This window comes from Capsella rubella, unplaced genomic scaffold (genome assembly GCF_000375325.1).
Source record: "Capsella rubella cultivar Monte Gargano unplaced genomic scaffold, Caprub1_0 scaffold_3, whole genome shotgun sequence".
In the NCBI taxonomy this organism is placed as follows: Eukaryota; Viridiplantae; Streptophyta; class Magnoliopsida; order Brassicales; family Brassicaceae; genus Capsella; species Capsella rubella.
Genome location: NW_006238921.1, coordinates 4551983 through 4566906, shown reverse-complemented (window position 1 = coordinate 4566906; position 14924 = coordinate 4551983). Strand labels below are relative to the sequence as shown.

At 36.5% G+C, this 14924-nt stretch overlaps 4 protein-coding genes across 4 annotated transcripts; 1 reads left to right on the top strand and 3 right to left on the bottom strand.

The window, feature by feature from the left end:
* Positions 1-247: 247 nt before the first annotated feature.
* Positions 248-1300, top strand: LOC17890923 (probable inactive E3 ubiquitin-protein ligase SINAT6). Its single transcript, XM_006299245.2, has 3 exons — positions 248-386; positions 456-680; positions 752-1300. The coding sequence occupies exons 1-3, from the start codon at positions 288-290 to the stop codon at positions 1076-1078; spliced, it is 651 nt and encodes a 216-aa protein (XP_006299307.1). The 5' UTR covers positions 248-287; the 3' UTR covers positions 1079-1300.
* Positions 1133-5549, bottom strand: LOC17893702 (casein kinase 1-like protein HD16). Its single transcript, XM_006297022.2, has 16 exons — positions 4962-5549; positions 4616-4744; positions 4433-4506; positions 4247-4316; positions 4094-4149; positions 3818-3889; positions 3570-3664; positions 3424-3490; positions 3207-3336; positions 2902-3120; positions 2659-2801; positions 2339-2513; positions 2160-2250; positions 1887-2044; positions 1580-1768; positions 1133-1456 (listed from the first exon to the last, which is right to left on the bottom strand). The coding sequence occupies exons 1-16, from the start codon at positions 5346-5348 to the stop codon at positions 1397-1399; spliced, it is 2115 nt and encodes a 704-aa protein (XP_006297084.1). The 5' UTR covers positions 5349-5549; the 3' UTR covers positions 1133-1396.
* A 711-nt stretch (positions 5550-6260) lies between these two features.
* On the bottom strand, positions 6261-6953 carry LOC17893698 (dirigent protein 8). The gene has a single exon (XM_006298590.2). It carries the CDS (start codon positions 6913-6915, stop codon positions 6361-6363), a length of 555 nt encoding a protein of 184 aa, XP_006298652.1. The 5' UTR covers positions 6916-6953; the 3' UTR covers positions 6261-6360.
* Positions 6954-12663: 5710 nt separating this feature from the next.
* Positions 12664-13569, bottom strand: LOC17892156 (dirigent protein 7). Its single transcript, XM_006298586.2, has one exon. The coding sequence runs from the start codon at positions 13341-13343 to the stop codon at positions 12783-12785; it is 561 nt and encodes a 186-aa protein (XP_006298648.1). The 5' UTR covers positions 13344-13569; the 3' UTR covers positions 12664-12782.
* Between the last annotated feature and the right edge of the window lie 1355 nt (positions 13570-14924).

Genomic DNA, 14924 nt, shown 5'->3' with positions numbered 1-14924 from the left:
CTAATTTGTAATTACAGTCACAAGTCATATACGATATGGATTTTTGTTTGTATTATTTTTTCCCCTACAATTAAGCTCTCTGACGTACGCAATTTCCGGAGCCAACTATTACATTAAGTCATTAACCATCTACTCCACGTTGTCTCCAATAATTGGACGTTGAAACTTGAAACAACGTAAACGTATCTATGTGGTGATGGGTATTTGCAAATGATATACACATACAAACACATGTCTCCTCTTTCACTTCATCGCTTGCCTTAGTTATTTCATGATTTCCAGCGAAAATGGAACCTCGAATCACTGACCTTCAGATCCAATCTCGGGTTCATGAATTACTCGATTTACCGGTTTGTACAAACCAGATGTCCACTGCAATCTACCAGGTATGCATATAATATGATATTGATACTAAAACAATACGAATAGGATTAGTAACAGAGATCGTATTACAGTGTCCCATCGGCCACACCAAAGAGGTCAACAATGAGAACTCTAAGACGAAACCGTACAATTGTCCACACTCTGGATCCAAGTGTAGTGTCACAGGAGATATTCCATGGCTGCTTTTGCATCTAAGGAATGATCACAATGTTGATATGCATGATGGCCGTAGTTTCAGTCATAGATATGTTCATCATAATCCTAAACATCTTCATCATGCTACTTGGATGTTAACGGTGAGTTATAACTCTCTCTCGCTCTGATTTCTGCAACTTTGTGAGTTTTTAACCCACACAAATCGATGCAGCTTCTGGATTGCTTTGGTCGACAATTCTGCTTATACTTCGAAGCATTCCACCTGAGGAGAACACCAATGTACATAGCCTTCGTGCAGTTTATAGGAGATGAAGAAGAAGCAATGAACTTCAGTTATAGTTTGGAGGTCGGTGGTAATGGCAGAAAGCTGAAATGGCAAGGCGTGCCAAGAAGCATTCGTGACAGTCACAAGACGGTTCGTGATAGTCAAGATGGCTTGATTATAACTCGCAAATTAGCTATGTTCTTTTCTACAGATAACACCAGCAACAAAGAACTGAAGTTGAAGGTTTCAGGTCGTGTATGGAGAGAACAGTGACGAATTCTACTGCCTGATATGTTTTGAATTGGATTACTCATGTTGTTTAGATAATAACAAAAAATATCTTTTCTTGATATAAAAATTAGATAGCAATTTAGATGGAAATGTGTAGCTAAACTGGTGATTATGCCTCAATCCCCTTCACAATTGAAGTCGAGAGGAAACAAAACAATCACCACTTCGTTGCTTCACAATTCAACTGACAAAAAAAAAAAAAAAGCACAACAGAGCCTGAGAGGCCAGAGGGTTGGGTACGGAATAGGAGTAGAGACTTAGAAACATCTATCTCCCGTCCTACAACATTTTTACCAAGTCTCAAGATACAGTTCGGCCATAGCTTAATGATGCGAGGTAGAGATTCTTTCCCCATTTTTCCTGCACAAACGGAAGTAAAACGATGCACCATCTTTAGATATTACCTTGAGATCAGCAAATCTTTTTAAGTTACTCTAAGGAGATGTAGATATAGATATTAGTAATCCTTTAAAACAATCTCACCTTAACATGTGTGCTGGGGAATTGAGAGGTACGCAATGTCTCTTGCGTCTCATCGACCAATCTACGGCGTGGGATGCTTAGGATGAGAGCAGCTTGATCGGTTGTTGCTGCTGTTGATGTGATTCTGAATCCACCATCCCAGCGCCTATGGATGCCTTCACTTGGATACAGAAAATCCAATTCAACAACCTGTAGAGAGATAAGCAGACAATGGTGATTCACTGGATCAGAAATCAACATTTGCAAATCTATAAACTGGACGAAGAGGAGGATGAAAGTAAAATATGAAGAACCATTGAAGTCTAACCTGTTCACTGTAGCCAGAATTGCGGGACATAACAACTCCCCACCGACTTCCAGCTGTTGCCATTGAGGTTACATGGAAGCCTTCTCTCCATTTCTTGTTTATCCACTTGAATGGGAATGAATCACTTACTTTGTAAGACTGCTGTGTATACTGCGTACCTTTACAATACATTGAAACCAAACATAGAATAAGCCACAAAATTTAGAGTCTAGTAAAACACCTTCATGAATAAAGAATGTAAAGTTTTCATGAAAGCAGGAAAAGCATAGATACCTTTTGACATGACAACTAAAGAGCTTCCATTGTTTGCACCAGCAATTGAACTAATGTAGTAGTTCTTCTCCCACTGTTCCATAATCCATTCCTGATCCAGAACAGAGTTCGCTCTCAGGTAAGATTATACTGACAGAACACAAACATAAGAATAGTTTTACAGAGAAATATCGGATTACCTTGTGCAAGAATACAGGAGAAAGTTCATAGACTTGGTTAGTGAAGCCAGTTCCAGCATCCATTATCAATGCCCAGAGATTCGAACATGACGATACACAGCTTATCAACAAACCATCTGCAATACCTCTTTCAATATGCTGTGCCAGTCTTATATCAGCCACGTTATAATGATACCTGGTTGAACAAGTAGATCGTCAGTCCAAAAACTATTTAACTGTAGACACATTGAAGCCAAGAATCTAAGATTATAACGTAACCAAGACATAAACGCAGTCCTGGTCAGATAACTGACTGAATAATTAACCATGAACTTTTTTACCTCTGCTTCATTGGTTGCCTGGCATTGTAAATCGATATCCATTGCGTTGCAGGGACTCCTAGACGGACTTTTTTCCTAGGGGCATCTTCTTCTTCTTCCCCAATGCTCAACCTACCTCGCTTCTGTCCAACTTGGAAAATGATCTAGCACAACCAAAAACAAAAAAAAACAAGACGTTAAACAACAACTCCAAAATGTACTAACAGAAAAGAAAGGGAATGATGTACAGTATGAGAACGTCACCTTTTGAGCACCCTCTGTGTTTATAGGCCTAATTGCCGGATTTTCGCCCAAGAGGTCTTGAAATAGAGATACTAACTTGCCATAGTTAGGTTCTTCGTCAAATTTCATATTTACCACGATCTCAAGAAACTGCTTGAAAGGAGGGGGGCAAAAACAACAAAGCATCTCTGGTGATGTTGCCATCTTCTTTTTACAAACAAGGAATGATTTGTTATCTCCCTGAAAATTGAGGAAGAGAAAGGATTAGCAGAGAAAGAATGAGGCTAACAACATTCTACAAAACAAAAAAGATAGGTCTGCAGTACCTGATATCCTTGCCATGGCAGTCTACCTCGGTGAAGGAAGATCAATGTATATGCCAATGATTCAAGATCATCCCTTCTGCTTGCAGTTCTTCCCAAGTGAGCATGGGCACTTGCGTATCTAACTGTCCCCCTACAAAAATTAAGAAGAGAGTTTCAAGAAAAGAGTAAGGGTGTGATTATAAAAATTTGAATTAGGTAACAGTAGAAAATATATTACCTAAACATATCAGGACGTTGATCATATTCAACATGTTGTCCGCTACCACCTTCTCTCCACTTTGTTGCTGAAAAAATTGGTTAAAGAAAATGAGAAAGGTACAGAAAAACCTAGCAAGAATAAAAAAGTGAATGAAATCAACCAACCTAGTCCCAAATCAACAAGAAACAGCTTTTTCTCCTGTGAAGTGGAAGGCTGGCCGAGTAAGAAATTTTCCGGCTTAACATCTCCATGCACATAACTGAAACCAAATCAAATCATGACCCATTAGGCTAGTTAGTAGAGAGAAAACATAATAACTTAGACCTGCCGAGGCTCAAAACAGATATATAAGAAGAAACCTTTGGCAAACAAGTTCAATATAGAAACCAAAAAAAAAAAATCAATTACAAACCCTTTTGCATGCATCTTTTCAAGGATAGACAGTGATTCAACCGCAATGCAAGCTACCATTTCCGAGGACATTCTGCAAAGCAAAAGGGGAAAATAATTGTTAGAACAATCATATGTCAACCATTAACGGGTTTTTTGCAATACAAAGCACTCAGTGTAACATTTTAGTTACATTTCCAAAACGAAACCAAATAAAATTTGGATATTCATGTACTGAAAACTACGCTAATTGAGGAAAGAGACATGAGCTCCCTAGAGGATGTGTAATGAGACTCACGCTTGCCCTGAAGTATTCCATAAATCCCATAAGCTCGGCCCAAGCATATCCATAACCTGAGAACAACAAAAAAGAAGAAAGAGAGAGGATTTAACATGAATGATACAGACAGGAGAAACGCAGAAAGGAGCGGGGAAAGCAGCAATCCAGCACCATAACATAATAGTCTCCTTGCCTCCCTTTGAAATGTACTCTAGGGACTCCATGGCTACCTCCCAAGGTGCTGTTCACAATACAAGTAAGATGTTAATTACACAGTTCAAGTCAAGGAAGCACCAAAAATCCAGGTAAACAAATTTAAGAATGATTGAAAGAGAGATAGGAGAATCGAACACCCACTTGTACACCTGCCATTCATGCGGAGGACCATAGTTACAACCCTTGCTGCTCCGATGCTCAAATTTTAGAGCAACCTACATAATAAATTGAAGATGTGAGACATTATACACATAATTAAGCTAGTAAAAAGGACTTTTGTTGTGACAATCCGCCACAGTAGTAACACAAACTGGATTACATTACCTCCAAGATGCTGGCTCCAGCACTACGCTCGTTACCGCCACTAATACGACGTCCCACAAATACTTGTCCGAAACCACCCTTCCCCAGCTTTCTCTCAACCTTATATAGTGGAGATCCTCCAACTTGGACCTGATAGAGACAGAATCGTTAGTCATTACCACGCAAAAAGAATAAGTAAGTCTACAATTAGTTAGTAGAACAGCAAAAACACCAAACCAAACCAGCCAAAATACAACGGCAAAACAAAGAAGAGCATAAACCACAGGAGTCAAGGCAAAACATTTCACAAACTATGCATCGAGGAAATGGAAGAACCAAGCAAAAAAAAAAAGAGAAAAATTGATACCCTCTCAGGGAAAGGAGCAGTATTTCCTTCTTCTTCCTGTGCAGCCGCCTTGTTAGAGCCACCACTATCGTTACCAATCGCCATATCTTTCTTCTCCTCTTCAGCGACAACCTCTTTACCTTTAGATTTATCGATATCGGTATCCTTGGGCAGAACAACAACGGGATTCTCCTGAGGTACCTCCTTGTCTTCCTCCTTCAGTTTCCTGGCAGCTAATCTAGTCCTCGGCCTCTCCGTAGCTCCTGTAACTCCGGCGGCAACCGCTTTCCGGGTTCTAACGTTGTTACTCTTCCTCGGTTTCTTTTCGGTAGGTTTCTGCGGAAGCTGATTGGGAGCTACAGCGTCAGTAACACGGCCACGGCGGACTCCACGGCGAAGCTCCGGCATAGCTCAAACCCCATGCAATCGAGACGGGACACGAAGAGTCCGATCATTATAGTCCTCTGAAAACGAGGGTCTGGCTCATGTCGGATTTGGTAAGCGATTTGAAAAATATATAATCGGAGCAGATTCGATTTGCCGATGAAGAAACTTTTGATTTCGGGCGATTTTAGGGTTACGACGGTTCGAGTTGGGCGATGAAGAGAAGAACAAAAATTAAATTAAAATAAAAGATCTATGGATGAAAATTCCCAAAATAGAGAAAGAGAGAGAGACGGATGTGTCACACGTCAGCTATTGTAAAGAAGAAGAAACCAAAACAAAAGAAAAAAGGAAAATCAAATTAACATTTTTTGCTTAATAATAATGTAACAAATAAAGTAATAATAATAATGTGAATGAACGTTTTAGGTCACAAAAGGTCTACATGACAAAAAAAAAACAAAAAACAAAAAAAATTCACAAAAGGTCTCACACGTTTTTGTTAATAAATAAACAAAAATGTGATTTTCTTTTTCTTACTATGGTCATACTATATGTATGTTTACTATTTTGAATCATTTTTATATTTCAATCAAAAAAAAAAAGTAAAGATAGACATATAATGTATTAGTTGATTTCCTCGTTACCTTTTATTCTTTTTTCTCCATCAAAATTCTTCTGAGACAAATAGACAACAAAATATGTTTTTGATTAGCTCTAGAATGATTGGGCTAATCATTGTATTTTATTTTTATATCAAGAAAACTCAAATAATGTTAGTACATATTCACTAATCAGTTGATAATTTTCGAAATCATTAATTTAACAAGGAAATGAAGAACCTTGTGCCAGTTAATTTGACCCAAATGGCTCTGTTTTACTGTATAAACCAACTACTTTTCTTATTATTTTATTTCATAGATGATACCAAACCACATTACAATATTGAGAAAAGACAATAACACTCTCATGTCTCATCATAACTATCACACGACAGCTACAATAACAAACACAAAAGCAAAATGCAAATGTTACATTAGTAATGCAAGACATGACAATTATACTCGACAGTGGCATCACCGGATTTGAGATCGAACAACTTGGTGCGAGCCTCTACATAACCTCTAGCAAACCGAAACATTCCACTGCCTCCGACCACTGGCATTTCCCTAACCTTCAACATCACTCTGTTCTGGCCAAGAATCGCGATCGTACTCCCGTTGTACTTCCCTGTAGTGAAAGCAAAGTTCATTACCATCAAGAAGCCAATCTCTCCTTGTGCCGCTCCAGCGTAGATCCCTTGCGCCTTACCCACCACAGTCGAATTCCTCGATTCATCCAATGTCAGTGCATCGTCCATCATGGTAATCATTCCGAATAAGGAAGAGTTGAAGACAGGTTTTTGGATTGTGACGGAGCTAGGGTGTCTACCGTATAAGGAGTCGTGCCAATAGAGTCGGAGATGAGTGAGTTTCTCCTTTGTGGAAATGTCAAGGTGTTTCTCGTTCATGGTTCTTGCGAAGTCACTGGCGGAAGCAACGGCAGCGAGGATGAGGATATGTGCGGCGAGGATGAGGATGAGCTTAGTCATGTTGTACTTAGTTATATATATGTGTGTAATATTCGTGGTTTTTGTGTCTCTAGATGATAAGGTATGTGCTATATGAACGAGTGTTTGTGCATGTATATATAGAGAAGGATAAGGCACGTTTTCTATTTGAGATTTCTCCAATTAAAGTGTGACAAAGACCAATCGATGTGCATTAGTTCGTCGTACTCTGCATATATATTGATAGTGGATTTACTACTTTCAAAAAAGTAACTTTATTTCTTTCTCTTTTTTTGTACAAAAGTTACTTTGTTTCTGTTCTTCACAATTCTTGTGATTTCTTCTTCTTTTTCCTCCTAATAGCGGTTATAACATTTCAATTAACGTTTAGAAAATTTAAAGGTATGCATGCAAAATGAAACTACACTTGGTTATGTCACTGATCAGAGAAGACTTTAAGATCACTAGACCTTCATCAAATCTCCTCATCAGTTAGTCGTATGCTTTATTATTTTAGTAACGGAGTTTTGATTGACTCCTATCAACGTGGCAGGATGCAAGTGGTGGTGACTTGGGAGATCATAATTTTAATCTTGTTTTGACACATATTATTGATACGAAATAGTAGTTGACGTTCTAGATCGTTACAGAAATATATGGAATCAGGATCAACTAAAAGAAATTGAAATTAGCAAAACATGCATCTCTTATCGAATTATAATTTGTAATTTTGGATGATATATAACGCGTTGCTAATGATATTGCAAACTATTAAATTATCTCAGTCAATTCAAATACATCATTTGAAGTTTGGCGAAGGCAATCACACACAACGATCACACCGTCCCACAAGACAAGACGGCAGATATATACACCAAACCTTTTTTCTATCTTATGAATTTTACATATGTTTTCATGTCTTCACACACTCACACCATGCTTGAGAGTTGAGACGAGTAGGTGTCTTTCCGAAATTTAATCAGCAAGTTCTTAAGTGGTAACCAAACAAATTTAACACACGAGGTCGAGTTCAATTTTTCTCTAATTGCGATATATAGCATCATCATCATACGACGTAGACGTACAGGGGAGCGACTGACTTTACGTGCATGGCTCAGTAAAGGCATGGTAAAAAAGATACAGATGTTAGTGGAGCAAAAGCATATATAGGTCGTGAAGCTTTTACGTTAACTTTTTCCATCAATACAAATATCGATTTGTGGAAACTTTTTTTTTTATCAAACAAACAAATGTATGTATTAATATAAAAAGCCATTTGCTATGATATTAATAATTGGCAACGATGTTATTTTTGGTCTACATAGTTTGTGTATTTAGGTGGCATGGGATCGTAATGTGTATTTAAACGTTATTTAAGTTTTATGTATTTGGGGTGGGATATATCGTAGCCAACTTTGATGGGTTCTTGATTTGTAAAACCAACATGTTAAATGGCTTTTGGTACAGTCCTCGTTTGATTGGGAAGGCTGAGGAAAAGTGAGCGGTGTGGATGACAATGGACCATATGAACTTACACACTTTTTAAAATGGAAAATATAATTCATCAGTACAAATAATGTTGAGTCTGTGTGAAGAACTAACTACATGATTGACCCTGAATATATACAATTTAATTGAGTTTAAGTTGACCTACCAACAACGTGGCAGGATGTAACTGGACAATTTATTTAACAAAATAATATTTATGGGCCGATGATGTTTTTGTATAAGCCCAACACAATTTCACGAAACCCATTAACACATTACTTGTAGAAAAGGAAAATTTCCTTTTTTTTAGTTAACTGTTTCCTTTTTTCTTTACGAAAGTATCATATTTAATAATGTTTATGAGGATCGTTCTTCACTTCTCATCATTGTTTTTTGTTTTTCCATTGGAACACCGATTGAAGCTTTCTCCAACAGGACATCATCACCAATGCAAGGTTTTGTTTGTCTAATTTGTTGAAAGTTTCTATTGATCGCGTGTATTCCATGGATTCTGTTTTTTTTTTTTTTTTGTGATTGCAATGCTTTTTTGGGTTCGAAGGTTTTAAAGTTTTGTGTTTTTGTTTTCTCGGATTCGAACCTCCTTTAGTTTTTAAAAACCCTTTCTTTTTTGGGAACTATGATTTCTATTCGATATCTGGGTCTTCGTAGATTTAAAACCTCTTTCTCAGATTCGAATTTGAATGTAGTTTTCAATTTTTCCAGAAAAAAAAAACACTTCTATCTCGTCGTTACATCTTTAATTCTTAAGGTTTTTGATTTCAAAAACTGTTTTAAGAATTTAAGGTTTTCGATTCGTTAGAATCAGTTTTTTTTTTTTCTTTTTTTTCAAAAGTTTTTGTTTGGTTTTTTTTTTTGTTTTCTTCAAACCCAAAAGAAAGGGATGACAACACTTATGATTGTTGTATGTCCGGTTTCTACTTGGGAAAATTGTCCCTTTTTACCGTCCCATGTTGCCTAAAACAAGCACGACCATGCTTGAAAACAGAGGATACACATCCTTTTAAGTAAGGCTTGTCACAATTATGTCCGCACGTTGAGTATCTTGTTGAGCTGGGACAATATTGATACAAATATTCAGTTATCTGCTTAAAGCTATCTTGCTGTACTGGGACAGTATTGATACAAACATTCAATTATCTGCTTAAAGATATATAACGCTGGGCTGGGACAGCAATCTAGTGTTCAATGATCTGCATATCAATGGAGGAACATATGTCCTTTTTATAAGGCTTGTTTATGGGTGTTGCCTTATTAGAAACTTTGATTCAATTGTCTGCTTAAAGCTATCTTGCTGTGCTGGGACAGTATTGATACAAATATAAAAAATTTATCTGCTGAAAGATGCATAATGCTGGGCTGGGACAGTATTGATACAAATATTTAATTATCTGCTGAAAGATACATAATGCTGGGCTGGGACAGTAATATAGGGTTCAATGATCTGCACATATCAACGGAGGAACAAATGTCCTTTTTATAAGGCTTTTCTATGGGTGTTGCCATATTAGAAACTTATGTACAATTGTCTGCTTAAAGATATGTATTGTTGGGCTGGGACAGCAATATAAATATATTCAATGATCTGCAAATTATGATAAGGCTTGTTTATGGGTGTGTCTCATGGGTATTGCTAGACTGGGAAAGCTATGGGAGGAGATTCAATGATCTGCATATTATGGGAGGAGATTCAATGATCTGCATATTATGGGAGGAGCACATCACATGCCCTATTCTTATACGGTTTGTTTATGGGTGTTGCAATATTTGAGCTTTTAGTTCAATTGTCTGCTTAAAGATATATGTTGCTGGACTGGGACAGCAATATAAATATTCAATGATCTGCTTAAAGATATGTGTTGCTGGACTGGGACAGCAATATAAAAATTCAATGATCTGCTTGTCATATAAAGGAACCAACGAATTGTCAAGGCTTTTGTCTTATGATGAATCGGAGAATGAGAAACTTCAGTAATCTGCTAAAATTCTATCTTGTCGGGCAGGGGACATGATAGTTCATATGTCTGCTTAGAGATATAAATTGCTAGACTGTGACAGCAATGTAATATTCAAGGTTCTGCATATTAAGGGAGGAAAAAATGTCTTGTTGGCTTATACATGAGTGTTGCTGGACTGGGACAGTAATATAGTATTCAATGATCTGCATATTGATAGATGAGCAAGCGTATTTCTAAGGCTTGTGTGATGGTGTTTAAGAGGTTGAGAAACTCAATTGTTTGGTAAAATACTATCTTGTTGGGATGGAGACATGAGGATTTAGTATTATGCATGATGATGCTATTAATAAGGCTTTTCGATAGGAGAGTTCAATATTAGAGATATGTATTGTTGGACTGAGACAGTAATATATTCAGTAATCTGCATATTGATAGATGAGGAAGCATACTTTTAAGACTTGTATGATGAAGTTTCAGAGGTTGAGAAACTCTGTTATTTGGTACTATCTTGTCGGGCTGGAGACATGATTATTCAATATTCTGCATGATGATGCTATTAATAAGGCTTTTCAATAGGAGAGTTCGATATTAGAGATATGTATTGTTGGACTGGGACAGTAATGTATTCAGTGATCTGCATATTGATAGATAAGGAAGCATACTTTTAAGGCTTGTATGATGAAGTTTCAGAAGTTGAGAAACTCTGTTATTTGGTAAAATACTATCTTGTCGGGCTGGAGACATGATAATCAATATTCTGCTTGATGATGCTATTAATAAGGCTTCTTGATAGGAAAGTTCGATACTAGAGATATGTATTGCTGGACTGGGACAGTAATATATTCAATGATCTGCATATATATAACCTTCTCGATAGGAAAGTTTGATATTAGAGATATGTATTGCTTCTCGATAGGAGTTAATCTTTTACACCAAGTTATGATATTCACAAAAGTTGCCCTCGTTGGAGTTAATCTTTTCAGCTTCTAAAGACCAAAAATTGAGGTATGTAGTGTGTGCATGATCTGTCTCAGGTTAGACTTCTCTCCTTCTCTCTTAATTTCCATATATAGTGTTACTGATTACCTTTGAATTTATAATTCTATATCTGCTAGCTTGATTTATCAGAGAAGGAACTTCATATACGACAAAGTTTTGATATCTCTGTCTCCATTTCAACAATCTTCGTCTGCGTTTTTCAGGTAATGTCCTTATTTTCTATTGCTTCCTCAATTTTTGAATACACTGTTAGTAGTAGTAGCAAGAGTTCGTCCAAGGTTTGAGGCAAAGACCAAAGGACTTTATTTTTTTAATGTGTTTTCAAACTTTTTCTGAGAAAGCCACAAAGACAAGTATAATTCATAGATTGTTCATATAAATTTCGCAATACTCAAGAATTGCATAGGTCATGATTGTTCAATATCTTGTAGTAAATTTTTTAAATATATTTCAGGGTTTATTAACAAGTGTTCATATTAAACTTGCAGGACTTAAATTTAAGACACCGTTTAGAAGCAGTTGGACCTTATGGAAAGTACCGTTTGCAGTTTGAAGCCTTTAATCTTTGAAGCAGAGCATGACCCATAGGATTGTTCCTCTTCAGAAAAGAAAAGCTTTGGGCTCTTCTTTCTCAGGTACGACCTTTTTTTCTGACTTTAAATTTTTATTTACTTGTTGGCTGCGTTTTATTTTTTTGAGTAGATCACATAAGTTCATTTTTAGGTTCAACTTAGACACAAAACCTTAGTTAGGATATCACAAACACATGAACACGTACGCAGTTTTCACCCAGCCAAAAACACATAACACACATAGATATATATACCTATACTAATGCAACACAAGAATGTGAAATAAAAACAAAAACTAAACGCAACATGTAGCCAAGAAAAGCGCAAAAGTCCTCACACAAATGTATTGAGCTAGGTGGATGCAAAATGTCAACTGCAAATACAAAGTACATGTACAAACATCATGTGTAAGGAAAACTTTGACCGCTATTCCAAACATATAGACGCACCCGAGAATATCGAAAGCAAATATGTTAAAATGTTTATATGGTCATTATCAGCACTCATACAGAAATTACAAAGTAGCCTTACGTGAATGCTTAACCAACCGGACCAATTCGATACCGGCGTCGGCAAAATTAATCTCAATCATGCCAAACTATAGTATGAGATGTCACATTAATTAATACTTTTTTTTTCTTTTTGTCGCGGCAATACATTGAGGATGATATTTTCGTTTTTTTTTTGTGTATCAAAATTACACACTTTATTTTTAGCTGAAAAAAAAATCACGCGTAAGAAACAAAGCATCAAAATCTATCAAAAAGGCATAAATATCTCTCAACACAATTTAATCATCATCCATCACTTTAAGCAGACAAAAAGCCAATATAGAATATTTTAACTAAACATTAGAAAAAGAGAGACACATTCATCAATAATGCAAAACATAACAGCTGTACTCAACAGTAGCATCTCCCGACTTTTGATCAAACCACATGGTCCGAGCCTCGACATACCCTCTAGCGAACCGGAACAGTCCACTTCCTCCAATCACCGGCATCTCCCTAACCTTGGTGAGCACAGCGTTCCGACCAAGAATCGTGATTGTACTTCCGTTGTACTTGCCTGTCTTGAACGCAAAGTTCATCACCATAAGCGCAGACACATCACGTTGACCAGTAGCAGCGTAGATCCCTTGCGCCTGACCCAATAGAGTCGAATTCACCGCGACCTCCGTGGTCAATCGGTTATCGATCACAGTCACCGATCCGAAGAAGGAAGAGTTGGAGATAGGAGGGTTGATCACGACCGAGCTAGGGTTCGAGCCGCTCAGAATGTCGTGCCAGTAGACACGGAAATGAGTCAGTTTCTCCTTATGGAGGCCGAGGTGTTTTTTGTTAATGGTCTTTGCAAAGTTTTCTCCTTTTCCGGCGGAGACAAGGGCAACGAAATGGAGGATTTGGGAGATGATGATGAGGATGAGCTTTGCCATATCTGAGGATTAATTGTGGTAATGGATGGTGATGTATTTGATCTCTCCTTTAACGGTGTATATGTCTTAGACTATATAGTAGAAGTCTAGAAGAAGGACACGGTTTACGTATGAAACATGGGCGGTATTATTAATATTTAGCGACCCATTAATTTATAATTTTACATGAACCATTAGTCGTATAACGGACACTGGCCGGGGGAAAAAAAAGTCGTCTAAAAGTGAAAAACAATACTATTCTTACCTTTCTTTCACTTTTTTGAAAATAATTTCTTTACTTTTCTCTCTACCGACGAACTTAATAATGTAATTCTTTATATTAATGTTTAAAAGTCTTTATATCGCTCACTTAATTTTATTTTAGGCCAACATGTTATTTTTTTGAGCTATTTACGAAATTTATCTGACTTTTTGTTCACCAACTAGCAACTAGCAACATGCGATATTGCTTTTTTATTTGTCTCCACGTTTTCAGTTTTGTCACGGTCAACGGGTCTAGTTCATACATTCAAGTTCAAAAGTCTAATTTTTAAATCAACCCATTATAATTGACAATTATAATAATATTTTACCATAATTTAAAGACATGATATCGGTGTTACATCACTCTACATCATGTATTGGTTTAGTGGGTCATTTATCAAAGACTCAAAAGTGTTTTGGTGTAGACTGAGAGTTGCTGTCAAACATTACCATCTCTTCTTTCCCGAAAGTCCAAGTATATTAGTACAGTAACATCTCTCTTTACGTAACTAAATAATTTTTTCTCAAATCTAAATATGATTCTACTGTAAATTTCCTTGAAAAAGGCATCAAACTAGTTAACAAGTTCTTAAACATGACAAATATATATAGAAAAAGAATAACCAAAAAATATAAAGTCATCATAAATAAAACATTAGTAAACATCATAAGAATGAATATTTAACGGTGGCGTTTAAGGTCAGGAAATCAAATCCACATGGTCCGAGCCTACACATAGGCATGACCACGGTTACGGTTAATGCGGTTATGGTTAATTAACCACCGGTTAACGGTTATAATTCTTTTAACCATAACCTTAATCATTATATATACGGTTAAGACGGTTACGGTTATATACGGTTACGGTTAATTACGGTTACGGTTAAATACGGTTACGGTTATTTGATGATTATTATAATATTAATATTGGAGATAAAATTTTATGAAATATTATTTATTTTACAAGTAAAAAATATATGTGATTTCAATTATTTATAGTGAATTAGTTAAATATGGGTATTGTATACAGTTATAATATAATTTATTTTAAAATTTTAAATATGCGGTTAACCGAGCGTTTAACCGTACGGTTAACCGACGATTAATTACGGTTAATTATGGTTACGGTTAATTAACGGTTACGGTTATTATTATTTTTTAACCGTAACTAATTTACTTTTACGGTTAACGGTTACAATTTTTAACCGTTTTATACGGTTACGGTCCGGTTATGGTTGATAAACGGTCCGGTTACGGTTAAAAATACGGTTAAGGTTAGCTTTTGGTCATGCCTACCTACACATAACATCTAGCGAACCCAATCGCCCGCTCGAACAA